Below are 27,997 nucleotides of genomic sequence, written 5' to 3' on the forward strand. Positions count from 1 at the left end.
ATTGTCTTTCCTTTACTGGAATACTTTTCCTCATAAGCTATTTGCTTTGGGGTATACTTCACATAGGAGAGGAAAGGTAAGTGCTTCTTTCCTTTTATTTACTAGTTTTCAAAATAATGAGTTTCCCTGACAGCCTCAAAAGATGACAGTTTGGGCCAGCCCATGGCTCACTCGGGAGAGTGTGGTGTTGATAATACCAAGGCCCCGGGTTTGGATCCCATATAGGGATGGCTGGTTAGCTCACTGGGTGAGCATGGTGCTGACAACACCAAGTCAAGGGTTAAGATCCCGTTACCCGTCATCTTTTTAAGGGGAAAAAAAAAAGGGGGTGACAGGTTTTTTTTAATGCCATTGCATACTCATGCTTTTAAACGTGTATGATTTTTTTTGTCTTGTTATTAATGCTCAAATTGTACCATCTATGGCAAGTGGGAGCCTCTTCAGATTGGCTCCTGGGCTGTCTGGTTAGCTCAGTTGATTAGAGCACAGTGTTGGTAATATCAAGATCAGGACATCTACAAGAACTTTTATGAATGGCTTCATTAATGTTTTAAAATGCTGTACAGCTGTAATTTATTCATTGGTAACTTATGTATAATTAGGGTGTGCCTCCTGGACTTGATTCAAGTTTGTTACTGTGGAACATCTGTTAACTTTTTCTTTTTTTGGTTGGCTGGTCTATGGGGATATGAACCCTTGCCCTTGGTGTTATCAGCACCACGCTGTAACCAAGTGAGCTAACTGGCCAGCCCTTATAATTTTATTTTTCCCTTCGTTCTTTACTGTCTTTACCTTTAGACACAAGTGTGTAATAGTATAAGACGATATGTAGACCTAAAACACAGTTGTTAGACAAAAAAAAATTATAGCTACCAAGTTTGTATTAAATTTGAGCTGAACTAAAATTTTCCTTTGAAGATTGGATTCAAAGAGGGACTATGTGTGTGTGTGTATTTTTTTTTAAATATAAATGATTTTAACATTTGCCTGAGGCCTCCCCCCCTTTTTTTAATCATACATGCATAAAAGTGCAGAAATTGTGTGTAGCTTGATGAATTTTCACTATATGAACACTCTGTGTAGCCAACCCCCAAAGGAGATATTTACTTTTATCGGTTAACTGAAATACTGGCTCAATGTTTAGGAAGGTGGGCTCAAGAGTCTGTACTACCCGGGGTGTTTTTTCCTTCCCTCTCCTACTGAATTGGTTAAATGCTTTGTGTGTTCCTTTACTCAGAGGATTGTTTTAAGAATTATATGAGTTTCTATGTATGTACAAACTCTTAGCACTGTACCTGGATGTTTGGTATTCTGTGGCTGTTTATGTTGTTGAAAAGGAGGGATTAGTGAGAATTAATTATGGGCTGTGTTGAATTAATGTGGGAGAATCTTAAAACTTTTACTAAGCACTTAGTGCATGCTAGACTATTTCCAAAGTATTTCATATTCATTGACTCAGGAATACTGCATTGTATTATCCTTTTGTTTTTTGCCACTGGCCAGTACTGGAATCTGAACCCATGGCCTTGGTGTTTACCACACCACACTCTAACCAATTGAGCTAACCAGCCAGCCTATCCTTTCTTATAAGTGGTACAAGAATTTGTCAATCATGTTTTTTTCTCAATCCAACATAGGAGAGATGTGGTTTTAATTTTAATATTTATAAAGGATGGATTTTATTTAGTGTATTCTCTGTGAGGAAACAGTGTGATATGGCCATGAAAGAAAGCAAATTTGTTTGCTGTTTGGTGGACATATGGTATCTAGGTTGAGAGAAGGAAGAGATGGTTTTGATCTCTTGTGCACAGATCAGGCAAGCCCTGGATACTGCTTTCAGTTTGAGGTATCATCCTTTAGTGTTAAAGACAAAATGGAGCTCATTCAGAAGAGAGCAACTTGTATTGAGTGGGAATTCAAATCCCTGCCATCATTATCATAATGGCTGCTGTGTAGTCAGTGTCTGCTCTGTGCAGGCAGTGTACCAAGACTTTGGAACACATTATTTCTAACCCTTACAAGAATCCTAAGGAGAAATATTATTTCCGTTTTATTGATGACAAAATCCAGGTTCAGAAAAGTTAAATAACTTGTCCATGTTATATACTAAGTAAATAGCAGAGCTGGGATTTAAACTTAGGCCTTTATGCGTTGTGATTGAATAAGCTAGGGTTGTTCAGCATATATAGAACTCAGGGCAAACATGATGGGTATTTTGTTACTTTTATGAAGTCTGATCTGTTATATGTGGTTTATTTAACGCTGAGGACTAGAAATAGACCCTGTGGATGGAAATAGGAGATATCAACTCAATAAAGAACTAAGAATCACAGCTATCTAAAGATGGAATAGACTGCTTTGGGACAGTGAGTTCCCATCATCAGGAAGTATTCAAGCACAGGTTAGCAGTTGCTAAGTGGATATGTAGAGGGAATTTGAGGTTTGGTTTTGCAATTCAGTCATCTATCTTTAATACCCCTTCCAACACATGGAAAGGGCATTGAAATAACTTGGTAAATTTCTTTACCTTTACCTCCAGAGAGAAGAGAAGATTTGGTTTCTCTTATAAACTTCTAGCAGTTGAGGTGTGAGCCTAATAATCTTTTATATAATTAATTTTAGGTCGAAGGGGCTTAATTTTACTCTTGAAGTTTTGGGTTTTATACCTGATTATAAAACAGTGATTAAATTATTTATGCTGTTTTATTAGAACTGTAAAGTTAAATACTTACAAATGTAATAAGAACATAACTTAGATACCACATATGTTTTTAATTGCTTGGGAAAATGTGTTTTGTTTGTTATATTAGTTTCCTATTGCTCCTATAACAAATGACCACAAATTTAGTGGCTTAAAACAACACATTCTTACAGTTCTGGAGGTTAGAAGTTCAAAATGGGTCTCGCTAGGTTAAAATCAAGGTGTCACCCAGGATTTGTTCCTTCTGGAGGCTCTGGGGAAAATCTGTTTCCTTGCCTTTTCCACCTTCTAGGGAACACCTGCTTGCTTTGGTTTGTGGCCCCTTTCTCCATCTTCAAAACCAGTCTTAAAGCATCTTCAAATCTGAATCCTTTTTCCCCTTCCGTTTATAAGGACCTTTGTGATTACGTTGGACCCTTGTGAGTAGTTCAGGATAAGATCAGCTGCACCCTTAATTTCCCCTTCCCGTGTAATCTAATGTATTTACAGGTTCTAGGGATTAGGGCGTGGTCCTCTTTGGGGGACCATTATTTTACATACGACACGTGTCATAGTATCTTATGAACTGATTACTGAAATGGGGCATATGCATTTACTCCTTTTATCTTTTTATCAAAGTGGACACCAAAGCAATTGAAAAGGTCAAGTTGTATTACAAAATTTGTAGTGAAAAATTGCAATCTCCTGTCTCCATTTTTTCCCATCTCCTCGACCCTCTCCCCCAGGCAACCACTTTCCATTAGTTTCTTCTGGTATTTACTTCCATTTTCCTACTACTTCTTTAATTTTTTTTATTATTATTTTAACTTATATGTGTGTCTCTCTCCCCAAATTCCTAATTTTATGTCATATTTTGTGATTAAATCGGTGTTGGCTGTTTGTATTATTCATAGCTGAGACAGATCATGTATTTTAATTACATTTTGATTCTTGTGCAGATTGTTTTGTCTTTTGTGTAGTTAGAGGCAATTATTTGTTTTCTTTGTCCTTGGATAAAAATTTTTTTTGTTTTTAAATTTTGGGGGGATCAAACCCCGGACCTTATTGTTATCAACACCATGCTCTAACTAACTGAGCTAACTATCTGGGGTAAACTTTTCAAAGACATCTATCTTAGCTGTCCTTAAATTCTTGATCCAGTCTTGGTTTTCTGCCTTCTGAGTCTGCTGCCCAGCTGTTAATCCTGGAAATTACCTTCTCCTTTCCACTGTGTTGAATTTACATATTTTCCTTTGTTGTTGTTATTTATTCTCATACTTTGGAACTGCATACCCCCTAGTAGCTTCTGAGAAGAGTGTGTGGGGACTAAAATTTTCAAGACCATGCCTTTCTAAAAATGTGTTTATTTTACTGTCACATTTGATTTATTTGATTGGGCATAAAGGTCTAGATTAGAAATTGTTTCCCTCCAGAATTTTGAAGGCATTATTTTATTTATTGTTTTCTAGCTTTCAGTATTCATACTCTTAAGAAGTCTGTAGTCATTCTGATTTCTTATCATGTATACATGACTTATTTTTCTTTCCAGAAGTTTTTAGGATCTTCTCTTTATCTCCAGTGTTCAGAAATTTCTCAGTTATTGCCTCTTTCTTTGTTTTCAGTGATTTTGCTGAACATTTAGTAGTCTTTTCAGTCTGGAGACTTGTATCCTTCATTTCTGGGAAATTTTCTTGTATTATTTCGTTGATAATTTCCTCTTGTTTTTTCTTTTTTCACCCTCTGGTACTGGATTGAACTTCTGATCCTCTCATCTTATCTCCCCTATTTTCCATCTTTGTCTTTTTGTTCTGTTTTCTAGGCGATAACCTCAACTCTGTCTTCCAACCTAATAAAGATTTTTAGAATTTTTCTGTTTTTACATTCTTAATTTCCAAGTGTTCTTTATTCTTTGAATGGTCTTTCTTTATAATACCTTGTTTTGTTTGCTTCATGTATGCATTAGCTTCATTCCCTGAGGATAGTAAATATAAATTTTGAATTTTATTTTGTTTTTAAGGTTTTTTTCAGACTTTTTGTTTCCATGTTAGAAGCTTTCTTCAAATGTCTGGTGATCATTTGGTGTCCATTCATGTTAAAGGATAAGGTACCGAACACCTAATTGTACCTTAAGTAGAACCTTGGATTACGGTAAAGAAACTTTATTGTACGTTAATGAGACAGAGGTTTTATAGGGGAACCCTCAAACATCAGTATATTTCAAATCAATATCTGTAGGTCTTTTCTTTTAGGCCAGTTTTTCAAGAAAATACTCCTTTCTCCTGCATGGGGTATTTGCCAGCATTCAGGAACTAGGCAGGAGAAGGGAAGGCAGGTGGGGTGTACTTACCATTTACTAGGGAAAACTTCATTTTATTTCTCTGTTTGGCAATACACTCCCAGCCAGATGTTCTCACATCTGGAGCATCTCTGATTCATTTTCTCTAGTAAACATTCAACTGTCTGCTTAAGTAGGTGCAAGGTAACCATCTGCCTGCTTGGAGTTGCCAAACACAGTGGGAGGGAGAATGGGTACCTGCTCCCCCCCCCTTTTTTTTTTTGAGGCTGGCTGGTATGGGGATCCGAATCCATGACTTTGATGTTAGAAGGCTGCACTCTAACCAACTGAGCTAACCAGCCAGCCCTTCAGTGATAGGATTTAAAGGTAGGATTATAGAGCAACTCTTAAAACTAATAAATGAATGAAAGAGTCAATGGAAATACTAATACCATTCATTGCAAGAATGGATGTACTGTTTTGCTCATTCTCACAGAATTTGACCCATAAAGTCAGTTTCTTTAGTGTGGTTTGCTGGATGTGGTTTTGGTGGCAAGTGTCTGTGAACAAAGCATGGTGCTGAGCACTGGGGTTCATGGTAGTGAACAAATCTGTTTGACTGCTTGACCAGGACTAAAACTGGAAACACATTCTTCTTTTCAAAAATACTTTTTGTGTTGTTTGTTTTTTATCAGCTGGCCAATAAAGGGATCCAAACCCCTGACCTTGGTGTTCCCAGCACCATGTTCTAACCAAGTGAGCTAACCGGCCTGCCCTAAAAATACTTTTTTGATATACAGTATGTTCTTAATCCTGTCAGGCATAAAAAGAACAAACATTAAAGTAACATCTCAAAATCCTGAAATTTACCCTGCCTACTGATGAGTCACTTTTTAGTACTCAGGGTTAGACTCACACCTTGCTAAATCATGGGTACAGTTTCCTTGTTTACTTACTCCCATAGTCCCCTGCACCAAATGCTTGAAATAAAGAAGCAAGTTTATTATCTGTTAGGAAATGGACCCTCCCTCCATTAGTATAACATGAGTGGCAGTATTTCACAAATAACTTAATAGTAGTGATAGATTAAAATTTTTTTTCATGCCCACGAGCCCTATCCCTTAGATTCAAATCATCTACCTGCAATAAAAAAGAATTTGTGTGTGTGTGAAACCAGGATTTTAGCAAAAACACAAATTAAAAAAAAAAATTTATGTGTGTGTGTTTGAAAATTGCTGTATTTATTACATGACTAATTAGAAAAGTGTTTGATCTTCCAGTGAATAAAGTTTCCATCTGATTTTGTCTTTATTGACATTTGTTTAGGTCAAAGCAACCAATTTTATAGAATTCATACTTTAAAAAAAAAAAAGGAAAAAAACACTCTACCCCCACTGTTTCTCAGGTTCGCCACACCTTTTTTTTTTTCTTGAATCACCATCAGCATATAAGATTCAAGACGGGCCGGCCCGTGGCTCACTTGGGAGAGTGTGGTGCTGATAGCACCAAGGCCATGGGTTCGGATCTCTATAAATGGATGGCCAGTTAGCTCACTTGGGAGAACATGGTGCTGACAACACAAAGTTAAGGGGTAAGACCCACTTACCAGTCATCTTATTTAACAAAAAAAAAAAGAAGATTCAAGACAGAATGATATAGATTGATTCCTTTCTCATTTTGTAAAACAAAAACCTCCTGAACAATCTTTCAACTAGCAGGCTTGCATCTAAATTTGGAGCTGTTTTTCAAATAATCATCATTTAGTGAAAGTTGGAAGGAAATTGTTCTGGGCTGTGTTTCTCTAATAATTATCCATGACTTAATAGCATAATACATAGACTAATGTATCTAAAATTAAGGTAGATAGTAAAGGATGGCATGGGCACTTTTTAAATGGAGAAAAGCTTTTTGATAAGTAGTATCAGTATAGATAGTAGCCACTATTGCTTTACATATTTTAATAACACAGTATCTTAGAATATGGAGTTCTAGCTAGCTAATTTTGTAAGAAAAATCTTAACCACACTTAAAAAAAATATATATATATATATCTGTAAGAGCTCTCTCTGCTGTGCCGTTCTCACCATGTGACACCCTGTGATGCTAAGCCACCAACAAAGAAGGGCCCTCACCAGATCTGTTACCTGGACTTTGGACTTGCTAACCTCTGAAACTATTATACAGATACCGCTTAGGTTTATACAGATACGTGGATGGGTAAGATGGGCTTATTTTCATGGATGGATAATTAAATGTGCACTAATGAAGTGATTGCATGGACACCATGCTCAACTGAACTTTAGAGGATCTCTCTCTCTCTCTCTCTCTCTCTCTGTCTGGTCTTTCTATTTATAATTGATAAACAATATTTACCACAGTGTAAATATAAGAATTAAAATAGATGTTGAAAAGTTAGAGAAAATAAAAAGGAACTGGAAGTGTAACCAGTTATTCAAATTCTTAAAATTTCTTTCTACATTCTCTTTGGGCGTTTGGTCATATTGCAGGCATTTTTACATAATTGTAAACATATAATCTTCTATTTTCCTTATTTTAATTAATGTGACATAAATCTGTTCTCCGATATGCCTTAAAATTAGCCTCATAAAAGGCCTTACAATTGTCATTTTAATAGCTATATAATCTGTTCAGTGGATTACTGTAATTTAAGCAAAGCGTTATTGTCCAATAGGCTTTTTTCTGTTTTTTAATTTTAAATAATGCAACAGCGAACATTTTTCTTGCTATGATAAGTTTTCAAGGTTGTGTTTCAGAGAGATTTCACTGGGAAGAGAATGAAATAAGAGCAGGTCTTTTAAGCTTGTTGGTTTTTAACATGAACAATAATGTAAAGGTGTATTTTGGTTTTATAAACTCTTAATCCCTTTTACTTTGTTTTTATTATACACTAGGGAGGCACAACTACTGGCCTAACTTAAGGAGTTGGAACAAGTCTACTTCATTACCTTTATTTTTTTTTTCTAAGTCAGAATAAACTCTAAAATCACTGTTCCTTTATCTCAGTATAATTTTATTATAATTTGTTTGCAGTATATATATTACTTTAAATAGGTACCGAGAAACAATCATTTACTGTTATTGCCAAATTACAAATTTTTAATTGAGCTCAGTAGTTTGCAAGTTCCATGATGTCAATGAATTCCTAACACCTAACACAATGATTTGCACACAAACTCAATGAATATTTTTAAGTTGAATGGATATAAAACAATTTACATAATGTTCATCATTGAAATAGCATTCTAAGAGTTGGATTTTGAAATGAGAATTGCCTTTTAGTTGGTAAACATAAAACTATGATAATCCTATTCTAAGAGTTTTAGAGGAAGTTCCTGCTCTTGGTGCTTATTGTATTGTGATATTGTCTGCTCAAAGACATTTATGGCAGGTCCACAGGTTACTGAGTTGTTTTGATTTTTATTAAATAAGGTCAGTGCCACAGTTCTGTTTTTTTTTTTTTTTTTTTAAAAGATGACCGGTAAGGGGATCTTAACCCTTGACTTGGTGTTGTCAGCACCACGCTCAGCCAGTGAGCGAACCGGCCATCCCTATATGGGATCCGAACCCAGGGCCTTGGTGTTATCAGCACCACACTCTCCCGAGTGAGCCACGGGCCGGCCCCACAGTTCTGTTTTTTAAAAAATAGTTTTCCAAGTATTGCTTGAGTTTGTTCTTTATATATATAAGTGGGAAAACTCCTCTTCAAACACCTCCCCAGTTTACCCATCACTTCTCTAGAAGTAGTGCCTCTTGTTTAGCTTACCCTTCCATTTTCCTTAAAATGTTGCAGGTAGGCCCGTGGCTCGCTCGGGAGAGTGTGGTGCTGATAACACAAAGGCCATGGGTTCGGATCCCTATATAGGGATGGCCGGTTCGCTCACTGGCTGAGCTTGATGCTGACAACACCAAGCCAAGGGTTAAGATCCCCTTACCGGCTCTCTTTAAAAAAAAAAAAAAAGTGTTGCAAGTAAGGCTTAAATTCTCTTTGGTGACCACTTCTAATCCTAGCCTTCTCCCTCTTTCTCATTTAGTGTGACTCCTTCTAGATCTTTGTACATTTACATTCATATAAATGTGCCCGTAGACTATATATATGTGGGTATATTTAATGTGCTGTATTTCATCACTTCTAAGAGTATTATTTTAATGTGCCATTAAAAAAAGAAAAACTGCTATTTATAACTGTAAAATACCATAGATTGTAAAACCTAATCTGATTTTAGAGATGTTAAAATGTATGTGGGGGGGGGGTTGCTTAGAATTGATTTTATGTACTTTTCTGCAGCTTGCTTTTTTCACTTAACAGTATTTCCTATAATTGCTTTATGTATACCACAATCTGAATTTACCACATTATTTTGCTGTTCCCTTGTTGATGACCTTTTAAATCATTTCCAGTAACAAGAAAACAGTGCTATAATGAATGTCCTCGTATTCACCTCCTTCTATATATTTGGGAGTGCTTATCAAGAACAAATAATGAGAATTAGAATTACTGGATCATAGGGCATGCACATTTATAATTCTGAAATATATTGCCAAATTGTCCTCCAAGACAACTATAAATAACAATTTATACTTTCAACATTAATATATGAGAGTGGGTACCTGTTGCATTCTTCCCAACTTTTTTTTTGATCTGATGGGAGGGCTGGCCCTTGGCTCACTTGGGAGAGTGTGGTTCTGATAACACCAAGGCCGACGGTACGGATCCCTATATAGGGATGGCCGGTTAGCCCACTTGGGGGAGCGTGGTGCTGACAACACCAAGTCAGGGGTTAAGATCCTCTTACCAGTCATCTGATGGGAGGAGGGGTGTGTGGAATCTAGTGGTTTCACTTTCTATTTCCTTGACTGGTTTCACTTTCTATTTCCTTGACTAGTAAGGTTGAATATATTTTTGGATATTTATTGGCAGTGTCTGTATTTTTTCCTTTTCTGAATTTCGTGTTATATCTTTTAACCCATATTCTTCTAACTCATTAGTGATTTTATTTTGGTCACCACTATATACATGGATGAAACTTGTAGGGAGTATATACTATTTTCTACCCTTTTTTAAAAAAAATTGGTAGTTTGTTGTTCTCATTGGACTCAACCAATAATTAATGCTACCATTTATCAAAGAAGAAAAACCATTCTCTAAGGATTTCACATTTTACCAGCACCCAGTTTCATACAGCTTTTGAATGTTGGTGGTAGTTAAGTCTTTACAGGTCAAACTGGCTTCGCTCTTAATTGCCCATATGGAAGGAAACCTGCCAGTGCCAACCATAATATGAAGGAAGGCAAAGGATCTAATAGTTACTATTAATTATAATATCCTATTACTTCTGAAGTAGCTGTGTAACCCCCACTTTACTGATGAACAAACTGTGAGGTTAAATAGTCCCACAACTAGGAAGTTACTGAGATGAGATTTATTACCCAGCTGTCTATTTCCAAAACCTCTTTTACCACAATATACTGCCTCAGTGGGGTGGATACATTTTGAATACAGTCTTTCAAAGTATATGTAATCTGTTATGCATGATTATATTACAAGTGATGAATATAAAATTATTTTTTTAAACTATTTTTTAAAATGATGTTGCGTATTGTTTTTAATATGCATAAAAGGTGTCAGTTGGTAAACTTGTGTATGTGTGCCTGACTGCAGTTTGACAGATGGGTTTCTCAAGTAGCTTTAACATAAATATTGGTAGTTGGCTTCATTTAAAAATATATAATTCAGCATAAAGGGTTGTTGTCTTAAGCTCTGACTATTAACATTTAGTAATTGAAGTAAAAATCTCATTATAATAATGTTTATATCTATCACAGGCAGTTTGTAATATATCTTCTAGCAAAGCTTCAGTATATAATCCTGAAAATCATGTATTTTGCCAGTGCTAATTATTTTCTTTGTATTTCTTTATCTTATAGAAAAAGATGGCAAAGCGTTCCATCCAACTTACGAAGAAAAACTGAAGCTTGTGGCACTGCATAAGCAGATTCTTACGGGCCCATATAATCCAGACACTTGTCCTGAGGTTGGATTCTTTGATGTGTTGGGAAATGACAGGAGGTAATAGTGTTTTATTGTGTAGTGAATTTAATGAGAATAATGTTGGAAAAGAGTACGGTGTGACAGGGTTAAGATGTAAATAGTTGGCTCATTAGCTTAGAATGAGAACTGAAACAAACATTTTTGCTTGCAGCTTCTGGAGTCTTCACATGTCTATCTGTTTTTGGCTTGGAGATGTTTATGGCTAAATATTGTGGAAGAAGTTTACTCATCTGATTGTGAACATAAGACAAGTGCAACTTCATGTGATTCTTCCTAAATAACAGCAAAAGCAGCCATTTAAAATATATAGTAATTGATTCCCTTTTTGGGACATATAGAGAGTTGTGACAAAAAGGCACATATGATGTAAGGAAAATACAACATTGATATCCTTTTGCTATATAGGAATTACCAGTGCAGTTAAATTAAGTTCGGATTGTATGTGGTATATTTAGTAAGTCAGTACATGCCTGTTGAAATGTGAAGTTGTAAGCCTTTTGCTTTTAGTAGAAACATTCTTTATTTTAGTTATAATTGAGAATTGTTCGTATTTAGTTTAAATTAAATCAAACTCTTGTTTATTGAGAAGGGGAGGTAACTTTTCTTGTTATTCCTTACAGGAGAGAATGGGCAGCCCTGGGGAACATGTCTAAAGAGGATGCCATGGTAGAGTTTGTCAAACTCCTGAATAGGTGTTGCCATCTGTTTTCAACGTATGTTGCATCCCACAAAATAGAAAAGGAAGAGCAAGAAAAAAAAAGGTGAAGCTTGAGGGCACGGAACACTTTACCCCGCTGTGTAGCCCAGTAGACTGATGCTCTTGCTTTATGGAGTGTGTTCTAGATCAGGTGTCTTACTTCCCATGAGTCCCCACTTCTTAAGGCAATTATTCAAACTTCCTAATGTGAACAGTTATTTATATTATGAGTTTTGAGGGTCCATCCATCAGGGCAGCATATCTTTTGTCTTACTACACTAAGTTTTTGAACAAGCTCCACCATAAACTTGACCACTCCCTCTTCCTTGTCCTCTTGCTGCTGTGTCCCTTGAGCTTCTGGTATATTCATGCTCCATTTCATGGTTATCAGCTGTGCTACGTGGTAGGCCTTGTGTAGATACTCATATTGACTTTGGCTCCAAGATGGCTTATTAATTATTTCCATGGTTTGGAGGGGCTGCTGCTGAATGTACTGTTTATGGGATTCTCTGTTGTAAATGTGAATTAGAATTACAGTTAGCACCTTATTTATCTTGAGGTTTCCAGCAACTTTGACAATCTAAAATTTCTAGGTAATGAAAACAATGCTCCAAAGACAATTTTTCCTCAGATTATATTATACTTTAGAAACACTTGGTCCTCTTGTTGCCTACCTCAAGCTAGATTAGAAATAACAAATTAGAAGAAAGAAATAGCCTGATAGGGAGAAGGTAGAAACCATGAAAAATAGACACAAGAATTATAAAAGCATGGCAGTAAAGGGTCATTTATTATGAAGGTAAACTTCTTCATCACAATATTATGACATAGTACAATTTTTGTTGTTGTTGTTTGTGGCTGGATGAACCCTTGACCTTGGTGTTATCAACACAACTCTAACCAAGTGACCTAACCGGCTAACCCCATAGTGCAATTTTTGTTTGTAGTTATAACCCCTCAGTCATCAAGAGACAGAGCACTAGATATAATGTATTCCTGTTTAAGAGGAGAGGAAACAGCCTAGTTACATTTTCAGAAGATAGTTATCCAAAGGAAGATTTTTTTTTTTATCCATAGGAAAAGTTTTGATTCTTATAAGAATGGAATGAGGTTCCTTTAACTGGAAAATTGATTTATATGCTACAATCCATTGTGTAGTGATGTTGGATCAATATATTGTAGCTATAATGTCTTTGGAAGTATGTATACATTGCTTTTTTAAGTTCTTATTTTAATGATAAATACTCATATTTCTCTTAAACATCGTCAGAAGTTACTATTACTATTCATCTTAGCATATGGAACTGCAATTTTCCTTTTAAAAATATACTTCTGTCATGAAGTCCATATAGAATTCTTTTTTTTTTTTTTTTTTTTTTTTTGTCTTTTTCGTGACCGGCACTCAGCCAGTGAGTGCACCGGTCATTCCTATATAGGATCCGAACCCGCGGCGGGAGTGTCGCCGCGCTCCCAGCGCAGCACTCTACCGAGTGCGCCATGGGCTCGGCCCCATATAGAATTCTTTTTAAAGAGTTTTAAGACTAGATTTCATCCATCCTGAAGCTTAAGCTCTCATCTATGGAACTTCCTGCTCTGTACAAGCTGTGACACATTAAAAGTAGGTCATGTATCATTGCTGTATTTTGAGCCTTGGCTGTGTCTCAGGTATGTTGTTAATCACTTACAGGAGTTTGTGGGGTGAAAGTAGGGTAACCCAGACAGATCCCATGGGAGGACCAAGAAATGGTGTCTTCTCTGGAGAATCCTTGGAAATCTTCCCTTTTTCCTGTGTGCAATCTCCTCGTACTCCACACCACTCTTAGACCCATAAGGTGTATGTTCCTAGTGCGACAGTCTGTTCTTTTTGGAAAGGATCTTATAGGGTAGGCAAGAGCTGGGAAACGGCTGCACCTAGAAGTCCAACTGTTCTTTTTAAAATTAAAAGCTTTTTAAATGTTTAGAATTACAGAAATATTACACAAATACATGCAATATAAATGATTTTCCGTTAATGCCAGTATGTGAAGCACAAACTGAAAATCGTCCTTCTTACCTTTCTTTTAATTTTACTCTCTTTTCTATATGTGGTAACTGACAAATTTAGGGTGTATCCTTCCAGACCTTCTTCTATGTATTTACCTGCTTTTTTAATTAAACAAATGTATTAAATGTCTTTACTTATTAGGCCATGTAGTTCTACCCCTTTTTTTGTGGCTACATGGCATTTAGGGGTGGATTTTTCATTTCCACACCTGTTTATTGAGTGCTTGTTCTTTTCAGCACTGTGCTAAGCCCTGAGGACATAGTGGTGGGAGGTAGGCAGACTCTGCCCTGTGGAGCATATGCTTTAATGGGTAAGGCAGGTGTATTGCTTAATTTATCACAAATTTAGTTGCAGCTACAGCAAGTATTATGAAGGAAAAGAGTCTAGTGCTGTGAGCATAGAAGGGGATCCTTCAGGGTATAGGTATAAAGATTTAAGTACTGCCTTATTAATTGACACCCTTTTTTATTGTTGTGCAACAGTAATTATTCTTGATGTGATCTTGTATATTGTGAGATTGACTCCATATGATAAGTTTTTACTATGAAGTGTGTGTTTCAAATTTTGATGCATATTGCCAAATTGTTCTCTAAAAAGGTGTCACTTTTCGCTGGGGTACGAAGTGTTGTTATTTTTGAACAGGAGTCATTGTATAGAGATCATTTTCTCTGTCCTTTACCTTGTAGGAAGGAGGAGGAGGAGCGAAGGCGGCGTGAAGAGGAAGAAAGAGAACGTCTGCAAAAGGAGGAAGAGAGACGTAGGAAAGAGGAGGAGGAAAGGCTGAGACGGGAGGAAGAAGAGAGGCGGCGAATAGAAGAAGAAAGGCTTCGGTTGGAGCAGCAAAAGTAAGTTTGTTGTGTGGCTTTTATTTTAAAATGATAAATGGCCTACTACACTGTTGTGACTTGAGTTTTTACCATTGCATGCCTTAGAATAATTCTGTGATTTGTATGACTAGGAGGTAGACCAGTATTAGTTACTTGCCATTTTTACCAGTGATCTGTTACCAAAGAGGGCCTTGCCTTAAGCATCAGTTGGTTGCAAAAAGATGTATGTATTAGAAGGATTTGGGATTAGCTTGCAGAACCCAGGGACTAGAAGCAGGAGTTGAGGTCGGTTGGTTGTTCTCTCTGTCTGTGAGTCCACATGATCTCTTGTCTTTGCTTCTCCCAGCTTATGTCTCTGCTTCGTTCTCCTCTCTGCAAATTGTCACTGTCTGCTTTGGCATATGCAAGGCTGTCCCAGCCTGGATTTATGTGGTCTATGTTTCCATGCATCCAACAGAGACTGGCTGAAGTCTGTGAGACCCAGTTACAAATTCCCAGGACAGAGGATCTTGTTGGCCCAGTCTATGTCAGGTGTTCGTCCCTAGTCCAGGACTTGGGGGCTGAAACTACTTCTTTTAGTAAGGGCTGTGAGGACAGCTATCTCAGAAGGAACTGGTTCTTCAAGAGGGAGCTGTGGGTACAAAGAGGAAGTGATTAACACTGATAAAATGCTGGAAAGAAAGCCTGGCATTCTAGGCTGGCATGGCAGACAGGTTAAAACAGAGAACATGTGGGTCCATTGAGTTCTCATTATTTCCGAGTGTCTGCAGAAAAATCTTCAGTGCTAGCCTCAAACTGATCCAGGGCCTCATTCTACTGAATGTTCTTTGGGGGGGGGGGGGGGTGCCCTTGGTGGACCCAGTGTTGTGCTGTATTCAGAAGTCTGTGAGATTTTGCTTTATCTATTAATAGATAGCTTTGAAGTCTTTGTTAAGTTGGTAGCATAACTGAGTTAAGAGGTATGTGGATCCTCTGTGAAAGAAAATAAAAGAGAAATGTAATAGTATATAGAAATTAGTAGTTCCAAACCACGTACGTCTAGTCATTTCAGTGTTTTCTCTTTAAGGCAGACTTTAAATTAAAAGCTGTGGACCCTCAAATTTTCACTGGCTTTTATTTATACTCACCAGGGCCACCTGTAACACCTTTTAGCTATTCTTCTGCCTCTTACTGTTTTTCTTGTATTTAGGTAGAGAAGCTGTAGCCAACAGTTAAATACCTCATCTCTGCCTTACGTGACAGTCTATCATTGTATAGTATCATGGTTCATTGGGAGAGCTCTGGAGCCAGACTGCCTGGATTTGAGTCCTGGCTCTGGCATCTACTAGCAAGTTGCTGAACCTTATGAACCTCATAGGGTTGTTGTGAGGACTAAATGGGTTAGTACATGGAAGTGCTGTCAACACTGCATGGCACATGGTAAGGGCACAGTAAATATTAGTATGTGGTGGTGATGGTGGTCATGATGATATGCTTATTATTCTCCATTCTGAGTTTTTTTGAGAAAGCTAAGTAAAAAATTAGAGACCAGGTTTATCTTATTTGATCTTTTTTTCTGGGCCTGGGACACATGCTGATTGGTATACATTACTAGCTTAGTCATTTTTAAGAGTTAAAAACTAAATAACAAGGACATTTTATTTTGTCATGAACAATCACCTGTAGTCAGACTAGTATATATTTTTTAATGTTTTTAGGCAGCAGATAATGGCAGCTTTAAACTCGCAGACTGCCGTGCAGTTCCAGCAGTACGCGGCCCAGCAGTATCCAGGGAACTACGAACAGCAGCAAATTCTCATCCGCCAGTTGCAGGAGCAGCACTATCAGCAGTATATGCAGCAGTTGTACCAAGTCCAGCTTGCACAGCAACAGGTACGATAGACAACCCCAGAATTCAGCCTTAGAGAAGGTTTTTAGTTTCATTGGAACCCAAGTTCTTTTTTTAACAGTTGCCAATGAATTTTGCATTAGTTAGCTGCTAAGGTATAAAATTAACTTTTAGGTGATCTTTTAGGCAGACTAGCATTGCATTGGCAATCACGAGAGTAATTTGCTATTGAAACAACAAACGTTATTTTGTTTGTTATACTGTCATAAAGGTATTTGAGAGTTGTGTAGACTGAGTGTCATTACAATGAGTTTGGCATAGACCTTAATAGTTGTCCTGGAACTGTGAGGACCTGGGTAACTAGCCTTAGTTCAAGGGCGTCCTTTAGGCAGTGCACTGTCAGAGCTTCCAGTGGGAGGACTCCCTGCCCTAAGGCCATAGGCTACTTCTGCAGAGCTAGGTCGTGTCTGCCTTGACTTTTATGTTAGGCACTGTAGCTAGCAGTGTTTGCGACAATACATTGTTATTCTTCCTCCAACTCCCTACCCCCAAATATAGGACAGTATAGTTATTCAGCATTTCTTATTACATGATGTAATCCTGTGTTGTTTTTTCCCAAACTCTTTAAATTCTTTGAAAATATGTATTCTTACCTATAGTACCTTTCCCCCTGAGTCTTCGGCATCAGGGGGAAGGTAAAAAGCACCGCAGGTTTTGTGTAATCCTTAATAGGAGGAAGATGACAAACCAGTGTTTATTCAAGATAATTAGTGGTATTTTTGAGGGATTTCTTCTCTGCCCTCTAAAGCCTGTTTCTACTTTAGCGTTTCACTTCCCTTTTTCTGCTTCTTTGATAGACATTCAGATAATTTTTTTAATGGATAGCTCATAAACACTGTCCTGTTTATAGGTTCTTTCACTTAATGAGAAGAAAGTTCGTAGAGTAGAGCAAAACCAAGAATCTTTGAAATAGATGTAGAAAGCCATAATTGAGATTAGAAAGATCAAACTCAGTTTATCAAATCGATTGGTTGCCTCTGGAAGAGAGAAGGATAGGGACTGGGGAAGGAACAGAGGGAACTTCAGCCCAATAAAGTATTAAGTTTTATATAAATACTGAGCAAAATGACAATGGGAATACTTGTTAATTTGGGGGTGTAGTTACATGTGTGAGTGTTTGTTACATTGTTCCTGTACCTTTCTGTGCTTTTTAAAACTTCTAAAGTATAGAAGAGAGACTATGTAAATAAATAATTTACAATCTGTTATATGTAATAGATGTATATTCGTGGGCAGTGGGATCCCAGAGAAGGGAGTTGTTCATTCCGCTAGTTTCAAGAAAGGCCTAGTGGAGAAGGGACCATTTGGGCTGGGACTATTGATCATCAGCAAAAATGCTTTTTTTTTTTTTTCTTTGCTTTCCTGTCATGCAGTGAATGTTTCTGAGTGTGCTGACTTGTTTTGGTTGTGTGCATTTTTTCTGGAAACTGGTACTCCTAGAAAACTAATGTAGAAATTAGAATTTAGACCTTGGAAGAAGGTATTTTAAAATCTTAGGTGTGTTACTAGCCTGCACTAGCAACAGAGAGAGGTGTAGCTGTTCATTTAAGTAATTGGCTTGGCTGGCCAGTAAGCTTAGTTGGTTAGAGCGCAGCCTTATAACCCCAAGGTCATGGGTTTGGATCTCCATACTGACCAGCCGCCAAAAAAAAAAAAAAAAGTAATTGCCTTATAAATGATGTATTAAATGAAACGTGTTCACAGATATGCCAAGTATGTCATTATCCCTAAACCACAGGATTAGAATGACTTTTTTCCATATATATGTGTATATATACATTTTTTTTTCCTGCAGTGAACATATGCTTGACTTAGTGTTTTAGAATAAAAAGTTATTAATATGCCAAAATGCTCATCAATAGAAGAATGGATAAATTTTATATTTTCACGATGGAATATCCTATAGCAATGTAAACAACAAAATACAATTACTTATGACCCTATAGATGAGTCTTACAAAAGTGATGTTGAGTGAAAGAAGCCAGATATAAAAAACAGCATATACTATACAATCCATTTATATAAAGTTCAAAAACAGGCAAAGCAAGTCTGTAGTGTTATAAGTCAGAATAGTTTGTTAGCCTTGGGGGGAGGTTTCAGGAAAAAGGGGTATTAGGGAGGATTCTGGGATGCAGATATCTTGCTCTGGGTATTGGTTACATGGACATGTTTTATTTATGAAAATTGATCAAGCTGTATAATTTATGATTTGTGCACTTTTCTATGTGTATGTTAAAATCCAATTTAAAGTTCCCCCCAAAGTTACTTAAGTAATACTTAGGTATTTCAAATAATATCTGTCCATTTTTACTTAGAAAAGGAATGTCCCAAATAGTTATTCTTTGGGTTAAAGATGTTTTTATTCTCCCATTTTGACTCAGAGGATATTTTTAATTTCGTACATATGAATATACACATTTTAATCATGATTATATAAAGTGACAAATTCTATGTATTGAATTTTATAAAGAAGATTTTCTTCAATTTTAAGAATACATGTTACTGTGTTCAATTTTTGCCTTTAGTAGTTTTATTTTGGGTTGATTATTTTCTACCTACTTTAATTTTTCCTGATTGGTTTTTCTAGTGATTCTCAAATAACAGAAATGTGATTCCCAGAGTTTTTGTCCACATTAATTTTTATCATTTTTAGGTGTCAGTTTGATATTGTACTACTAATATTCATTGTACACAGGATAAAAACTGATAAAAGTTTATTAGTAATTTCTTGGAACAACTCTTTGGTGGGGCAAAAGCATGAGGTCAGAATGCAGTCCATTGCAAATGTCCCATTGGTTAGCCTTCCTGGTCAGCGTGTCTTCACTTTCTTTCAACTTGTAGGCAGCATTACAGAAACAGCAGGAAGTAGTAGTGGCTGGGGCTTCTTTGGCTACATCATCAAAAGTGAATGCAGCTGTACCAAGTGATATGATGTCAGTTAATGGACAGACCAAAACCCACACTGATAACTCTGAAAAAGAACTTGAACAAGAAGCCGCAGAAGAAGCCTTGGAGAATGGACCAAAAGGTATGGTTTACCATATGTGTTCATCCATCCAGATGTCATGAGTCATACTCCATGAAAAACAAAAACCCAGGAAGTCAGGTTAACTAGCTTTTGAGAGCAATTACGTGTTTGCGGCAGTTGAACACTTTTTCACTCTTTTTAGTCTGAAACCGATGCTTCTGGTGACCCTTAGAATAGTGTAGAAGAGCTAATCAGATCTCTTTTGAACACTTTTAAGACAAAATATATCTTTTGTCTTATTATATATATCAATTATCTATTACTGTGTGTAACAAGTTGCACCCAAATTCAGCAGGTTAAAATTACAATAAAAATTTATTATCTTGCACAGTTTCAGTGGGTCAGGAATTCAGGAGCAGTTTAGCTGGATGGTTCTGGCTCAGGGTCTATCAGGTTGCAGGTTGCAGTTGAGATGTTGGCTGGGGCAGTAGTCTTGTGAAGCCCTGACTGGGACTAGAGGATCTGCTTCCAAAGGTTCCCTTGCATGGCTGGCAAGTTGGTGCTGGCTGCTGGCAGGAGGCCTAAGTTCCTTGCCCCATGAAGCCTCTCCATAGGGCTGCTTGAGTGTCTTTAACACACCATCTGAAAAAGAGTAAGGCTGAAGTGGCAGTGTCTTTTTTGCCCCGACTTTGGAAGTTATACATCAGCACTTCTGCCGTATTCTGCTGGTCACATATACCATCCCTGAAATATTGTGAGTGATGGGTGACCTAACAAGTGCATGAAGACCTGGAGATGAGGGTCACAGGGGGCCTTCTTGGAGGCTGGCTACCGTATATTACAATGTATTTTTTGAGACTAACGTACCATGTTGCCCAGAAGATGATGTAGCATTTTCAAAGCTCTACTAGCTTTCCATGGGCAGCTCATTCATTCATTCAACAATTGGTTGAAGGTTTTTTGAGAGCTAGGGGCTCTGGAAAACAGAGGTGAGGCAAAATAACATACATAAAATGTAAATTGTAGCTGTGGTAAGTACTGCGATGGAGAGAGGAGAGGCACGTTGTAGTTTGAGAGAGTGTAATGGAGGAGTGTGACCTAGTCAGGGAGGTCGCCAGAGGCTTTCCTGAGGGACAGTTGAGTTGAGAGATCTGAAGCAAGAATAGGAGTTAACTAAGTAAGAAGGCATAGAAGAGCATTTCAGTGACATGACAGTAGTCAGGGATGCTGGTGTGGTTCATAAGAAATTTGATTTCAGAGATCCTCCTTGTCTTTTTAGAACAAGTGACAGAAAATAGCCTCAGAAAAGACCTTGAAAATCCCTTGGTTTACACCCCCTTCCTTTTTTTTCTTTTGGCAGCTGGCAGGTACAAGGGTCTGAACCCTTGACCTCTCCCTTTTTTCTTATCAAGAGTTTATGCCAGTACTTTCAAATGAGAGAAAATCTTTTGTCAAAGGCTCTGTGACTAACTGGAAAATCTAAGTAGTCCAGTGCACGTAGATACTGCTCAATAACAAGACTTCATACCCTTTTCTTAGTCCCTAATGGTTCTAATCTTGTCTCAGTTTTTCTTTGAACTCCTTTAGAATTGCCTCTAGAGCTTTGGGATACTCAGAGATCAACACTTTTTTTCAGCAAATAGACTGTCAAAGCCCTGTTTTCTTTGTTAACATCCAAAGGAGTAACTTATTCCTAGGTCCCAATCTCTCTTCCTTGCTAAAATGTTTCCTTGGCTACAGTTAAGAGAGTTTCCAAGGTCGTTCTTAAATCCTCATATGTAATTAGAGTGTTGAAAAACAATCACTTATAAGATTGTGGATTACATTTGTTGCTTGAAGTAGTATGATGACCTCTGAATACATGTGATATTGTTAAGTGTAGTCATCTGGGGTGAGACTTCGAGGTGAGACTTCCACGATAAGGCTTCTTTTTTTTTTTTTTTTTTTAAAAAAAAAAAAAGATGACCGGTAAGGGGATCTTAACCCTTGACTTGGTGTTGTGAGCACCACGCTCAGCCAGTGAGCGAACCGGCCATCCCTATATGGGATCCGAACCCGGGGCCTTGGTGTTCTCAGCACCACACTCTCCCGAGTGAGCCACGGGCCGGCCCACACGATAAGGCTTCTGTATCCCTTCAAGTCCTTGGTTTGAGCTAGATCATATTGCACTTGGAGCCTGAGTGTGACTGGGTAGGTGGTCCTATGCAAATATTGCCGCCTGAAGGGTGAAGGCTTTTTCTCTTTAGCTTTTGTAATTCCTGTTGCTTTTAGAATCTCTTCCAGTAATAGCAGCTCCTTCCATGTGGACGCGACCCCAGATCAAAGACTTTAAAGAGAAGATTCGGCAGGATGCAGATTCCGTGATTACAGTGGGCAGAGGAGAAGTGGTCACCGTTCGAGTACCCACTCACGAAGAAGGATCATATCTCTTTTGGGAATTTGCAACAGACAATTATGACATTGGGTTTGGGGTGTATTTTGAATGGACAGACTCTCCAAACACTGCTGTCAGCGTGCATGTCAGTGAGTCCAGTGACGACGACGAGGAGGAGGAAGGTAGAGCCATTGGTCTGTATTCAGTATCTTCTGGGTTGTGTGTTGGCACAGATGGTACACAGCTCATATGTCAGCCTTTTTTTTTTTTTTTTAAGTACATTCTAAGATGTTGGGGGGGCAGGGCGGGTCTGGCCCACAGCTGGCTCTGTTGCTGGCCTGGTTGGCGGGCCCACAGCCAGCTATTTTCAGGTCCCCAGGGGCTTCCTGTCAGCCATTCTTATGCTTCCGGATGAAGGGAACAAGCTCTTCATTAGCGGGGCATTGGGCCAAAAAGGTTGCAAGAAAGGCTTACCTCTTGTAGGAGACTGGGCGCTGAACATGAATTTTTATTTCTGATACTAGCTTTTTAGGTCATTATTCTCAGAATTTTCATGTAAATACTGAAACTCACCAGGACAGCTCACCTAAAAAATTTCAGTTGTTCTTCCCTTTGGTAATCCTTATTTTACTAAAGTGTAATTTTTAATGTTCTCTGAATAAGTAGACAAATTGGGTGTTTTCAAGGACAGCCCAAACTATTTTGGTCTAGAAAACAGGTTATAAAATGTAGTGCTTATTGTTACACAGAAAAGTTAGAACTTGGGGCATTTTTACAAACCTAGTAAGCACTTAAATTATTTGTTGACTTGATTGAGAGTCATATGGAAGGAGTGTCATGAGTGTGAGAATATGAAGAACACCATGTTTCAGTTCTTTGGGACTGTACTAGTCCGTTTTCTGTTGCTTATAACAGAATATGTGGAACTGGGTAATGTATAAAGAAATAGAATTTATTTCTTAACACTTCTGGAGGCTGGAAAGTCAAAGGTCTGGGGGCCACATCTGGTGATGGCCACCATCTTGGTACAGTCTTGTGGAGATGCAGGGTGTCACCTAATGTGGGCTGGGTGAGAACGCGCACTGATGTGCTCACTTGTTCTCCTTATAAAGCCCCCAGTCTACTCCCTGACAACCCATTACTCTTGACTGGATTAATCTGCTCATAAAGGTATAGTCCTCAGGATCCAATCAAATGCCATAATCAGATTTCCCACCTTCCTAACACTGTTACATTGGGGATCAAGCTTCAGTGAGTTCTGGGGGGACATTCAAACTGTAGCAGGAACTAACTGACCTTTCAGGTGACTTGTAAACAGACTGCTTGTTCTTGAAGAGGATTGGTAATGTTTCACAAGGATTGTATTGTGATACATTCAGAGAGGTATTGTTGGAAGTGCATGGAGTGATCTTAAAATTTAGAAGTTCAGTCAACTTTTGAGGTATGTGGTTGTTCAGTCATTATCACACCGTGCCACACTCTGGGGCCTCTGGAGTCATGTATGGAAACACACAGGAGGTATGCCATAGCATTTCTTGAACTTAAGTTTAATTTACTATTCAGTTTACCAGTTAATATTTAATTTAATACTAATCAGTCAGTTGTTCAGCTCCAATGACCATTTTTATTCTGTACCATTATCTTCTTGAACCATCAGAGTGGCCCAGAAATTCCAGTACATCTTGCAAATCGACTCTCACCCCAGAAGCAGATTTGAAATGCTTCATTACACTGCAGGGCCAGGTTTGAGCTGGTAAATCTCGAAGCATGCGCTGCTTTGTCTTACATGGCATTTTGTTTTCAGCAATCTTTATTCTGATTATCACCAGCAAGGTAAAGCATTGCCCATAAGTACTACTGACTGAACCAGAGAGTAAAAATACAAGAGTGAAAACAACCAAGAAGAGGTGAGAGGGAGCTGAGCCAGGTGTGACTTCTGTTGTCTCAGGTGCCCCTCGGCAACATCAGGACCAGAGGCCTAAGCCCTGCACTACCATGCTCATGCATCACAGGGATTCATTAAAATCGGACTCTGTGCAATGTCTAGGAAGGAAGGTTTTTTGTGTGTGTGCAAATTACTGTACTTATAAAGAGCTTTGTGAATAATGTAGGATTCTCTGTTGAGAAGTTGGTTGAGGTAATGTGTCCCTCCTGGGTTGCCTGCTAGGAGCTTCTAAAAGGAGGTTTCTTCCTAGTCTGAGCCCTTAGCTGGTGATAGTTTTTGGGTTATTCATGTTGGGAAGAACACTGGTAAAAGTGGCTGGGTCCATTTCTTTAGGTGAGAACCTTGTTATCCTTCACCTTAGCTCTAAAATATGTCCCTGAAATGGAAGATAGCATTACCTCCCCTTGTATCATTCCTAATCATAAAATGATTCGCAACTAAAACTAGACCATTAAAACCTCTGTGTTAATAGGAACAACAGTGAGGGTTTATTGCTCCCAAGGATTGTTTGCTAAGAGTGAGCATAACTTCATCCCATTTGAAAACTTAGTTTATAAAGTACATTTGTCCATATGCCGTAGGAGGCTACTCTGTCACCATGTCTTGTCCCTAATGTGCATTTTATGAGTAGTCCTGGCTTGATTGCAAATGGAAGAAGAGTCCGGTTTTTTTTTGTTGGTTTGGTTTTTCTCCCTATTAATGAAAATAATTGAATATTCATGGTGTTTCTGAATGCCTGCCTCTCTACTGTGGCGTTTTCATTTTACTCTTTATAGGAGAGTACTTCAAAAAGTTCATGGAAAAATAGAATTAAAAGATAATAAGAATCTTTCCATGAACTTTTTGAAGTACCCGCATATTTAAGATGACAGAAATAGTCCTCATAAGCTCCTTTCTCTTCCTAAAATGGGGAGGACCAATCAGAGCAACATTTTGCTTGATCCTATTCAGAGATGAGCAAGATTGCTCCTATTGGGGAGGAATTAGGAATTGAATGAATATGGAAGGAGAAAAATCGGGGCCAGAAGTAGGTGCCTGCTACCACCACCAGGTGTTCACCACTGGGCTCCCAGAGCCCGGAACAGTGCTTGGTACATAGCCAGTGCTCAGGAATTTGGATGAATGAGTGAGTGAATACATGCTCACATGCGTATAAGTTGTAGAATGTTTCCAGAGAATTCCTAACAAGCAATTTCTCAAAGAAAGGATAGAGTTTGGATGCTTGATTCAAATGTGGTTCCCAGGATCTGTTCATTGACTTGTTTCCATTATTTCTCATAGAAAACACCACTTGTGAAGAGAAAGCCAAAAAGAATGCCAGCAAACCTCTGCTGGATGAGATTGTGCCTGTGTACCGACGGGACTGTCATGAGGAAGTGTATGCCGGCAGCCACCAATACCCAGGGAGAGGAGTCTATCTCCTCAAATTTGACAACTCCTACTCTTTGTGGAGGTCAAAATCCGTCTACTACAGAGTCTATTATACTAGATAAAGATGTTGTTACAGAGTCTGGAGTCTAGGGCTGGGCAGAAGATGGCATTTAATTTGGAAATTTCTTTTGACTCTTGTGGAGCACTGGAGTCAGTGCTTACACTGTTGATTTTGGTCTGATAGTTTGTGAACTCTTTTTGGGAATCAGAATTTCCCTGAGACTCTTTAGCATTAATACTTTGGGGTCAAAAGGGATTCCTCAGACTCATCCAGCCCTTGGGTGCTGACCAGCAGAGTTACCAGTGGATGCTGAAGTTACGTGAGCTACGTGTTAAATATGTAAAGTCTCTAAAATAAAACATCCCAATGTTGACCTGCCTGGCTGCTGGTTAGCCCATTACTGCCTGCTCCATATGTTTTATGAGAGCCCATAATCACAATGCTCTCTAATTTGAAATCCTTGCGCTAATAATCTACATCAGGTGCAGCTGGCTTTGATTGAAGGCCACTGATTTTAAAACTTAAGACCTCACAAATTATAATAGAAAAAGAAATTGCGTCAATTTGATCTTGTCCTGAATGACCCAACTATTTTTACTTTGGATGCAGTTGTTGAGATCAGAGTTATATTACAGAGAATTATATTCTGAGATCATCTTAAACTAGAATGTTCAACCCCAATTGACAAAGTATCAAGATACGTAGAACACCTCAAACGTCCTCCTTAGTGAGCCTCCGCAAACTCTCAGTCCTTTATCTTCGTCTGGTGTTCATACTATCACTAGCAAAATAAAATTAATTAATTTTTGTTTTGATTTGGCTTTATAGAGCATCTCAGTTGAAACTTTTGTGCACAGAGCATACAGTTAGGGATTTTGTAAACTCAAATTGGCACCTACTGGATTAAAATATATAAAATCATTTAAATATTATTCAGTGTATGGGGAGTAACATTGCACTAATGTGGAAATCACTGCCAGAGACAGACCATTTTCTTTTGATCTGGTACTGCTGAGGCACAAACCCTACATGATTCCAGTTTGGAATTACTTATCAGAGAACTGGAAATGCATATGCCCTTGCTTAAATCTTACAGCTTTAATCTGTATTATGTCTTTATTAATGGGAAGAGGTAAATCTTTTCCATGCTGAAAACAAATGTGGATTAATTGCCTCAAATTTGTGTAAATGATTGGCTTCAAGAGATTCTTGTTTTCAGAAGGGAGAGTGGTAAGACGGCAATATACACTTAATGTTGTTATATGTTGTTACTGAAATACTTAGTTTTTTAAAATTTCAGTTCATAGTCACTTGTAGGATGGTTTCCATTGATTAGCTGCAATACACAGTTCACTACATATGGGCTGTTTGAGTTTTTTGTCTGTTGCATTTGTATTTTAATACCTGGTTTTGTACGTATCTAATTCTGTTCTCTTTTAGTTGTTCAGAAACTGGATTGTTTTCTAAGCAGTGCTTAATTTGTATTTTTTAATTTTGATTCAGAAGTAGTTCTAGCTCATAGATATCCACACCGTTAGATCCAGAACATTTGTCAGCTCTCACGTACATATGATATAGAAACCACGGAGTTAGGCACTTCCTGGCTTTTTTTTTTTAATGAGAAAAATATTTAAAATGTAAAATAAACTTTTAAGAAGCAGGCACTAATATATATTTCTTCCAGCCTTCGGTTACAGATTTGTTCTTGCACATATTAAGGTGAATTATCTCCTAAAAATATTGTTCTTGGGAGCAGTATATGTTACTTCATATAGCAGCGGTTCCTGTCATGTGTTCATGTCAGAACATTTTTGGTTTTAAACTTTTTTATTGCCTTTGGCTGTTGATTAGTACAGTACAAGTGCGATTTCAAAAAGATCTTGAAAATAATATATTTAATCAATTAAAATGTTTATCTGTAACTTGTTGATGTTTCATTAATGTAGTTAGTCTCTGAAGTATTAGTACAATATTCCTTCATTTGGGTAGGACAAGAAGAAATGTTTTAAATGATCTTTTCTGTTTATCTTGTTAAAAAATAACAGACTGTTCCTGGCTGATTAGTTTTTGCTGTGAATTACCCTGCTGAGTTAAAATCTTTCAGACTTCTTGATGTAGGAAAGCACTGACATTTCTTATTGAATATGTCTGGGTTATAAAATTGTTTCCCTACACCACCATGTACGTGGCATGTTCTGTAAAATACATGGAGACAGCCTCTTTTAAAGTGGCTCTTGAGGCATAGCCCCTAGTCAGAGTGGGTGATCGCAGAGTTAGTAATGGTGTGGGAGTGCCAGGAACGAGGCTAAAACTAAAAGTGACCCCTGGAAATGCAGGGTGACCAGGGTAGGGGACGTTAATTTTTTTTTCTTTTGAAATTTGGAAAGACAGAATGAGGTGATCGTCTTGGTATTTCTGCTGTGTGGGGTACCATGCAGCCAGACTGAAGAACAGTTGAGGAGAGCTGTTGATGCATGCGCATCTTGGAACCCATGCTGCTGAGTCCCGAACGTCTGTCTTATGGAAGAGGAGAAGCAACCAGGTCAAAGTGATAAAAGATTGCTAATAATTCATTGGGGCTTTGAGTGTGACAGTTCACAACCAAAACCATCTTTGCTTCTGTCCCCAGCATTTTCTCAGTTCAGCACTTCAATCAGCAACCTAAGAACGTGTGCCTTTGTATCTACTCAGGGTAGAGCAACTCTTAACTTCATTTCCTTTCACTAAATGTGTACGAATCACCACTGGACTTTTATTTCGCATATTCGCCTATGATTCTTCAGCTTATTGAGGATTT

General features: G+C 37.9%; 1 protein-coding gene across 2 annotated transcripts in view; it reads left to right on the plus strand.

Moving 5' to 3' along the window:
* The window catches only part of ACBD3 (acyl-CoA binding domain containing 3), a 30,599-nt gene extending 3,540 nt beyond the window's left edge, over positions 1–27,059 (plus strand). The window contains exons 2-8 of one of the 2 annotated variants that reach the window (XM_063082746.1): positions 10,902–11,043; positions 11,646–11,786; positions 14,453–14,611; positions 16,291–16,465; positions 19,323–19,509; positions 21,721–22,017; positions 25,050–27,059. In XM_063082746.1, coding sequence (XP_062938816.1) covers positions 10,902–11,043; positions 11,646–11,786; positions 14,453–14,611; positions 16,291–16,465; positions 19,323–19,509; positions 21,721–22,017; positions 25,050–25,261 — 1,313 coding nt within the window. In that variant the 3' untranslated portion in view covers positions 25,262–27,059. The remainder of the gene's footprint in view (positions 1–10,901; positions 11,044–11,645; positions 11,787–14,452; positions 14,612–16,290; positions 16,466–19,322; positions 19,510–21,720; positions 22,018–25,049) is intronic. The other variant, XM_063082747.1, reaches the window with a different exon arrangement.
* Positions 27,060–27,997: the final 938 nt, after the last annotated feature.

This window comes from Cynocephalus volans, chromosome 18 (genome assembly GCF_027409185.1).
Source record: "Cynocephalus volans isolate mCynVol1 chromosome 18, mCynVol1.pri, whole genome shotgun sequence".
NCBI classification, from domain to species: domain Eukaryota; kingdom Metazoa; phylum Chordata; class Mammalia; order Dermoptera; family Cynocephalidae; genus Cynocephalus; species Cynocephalus volans.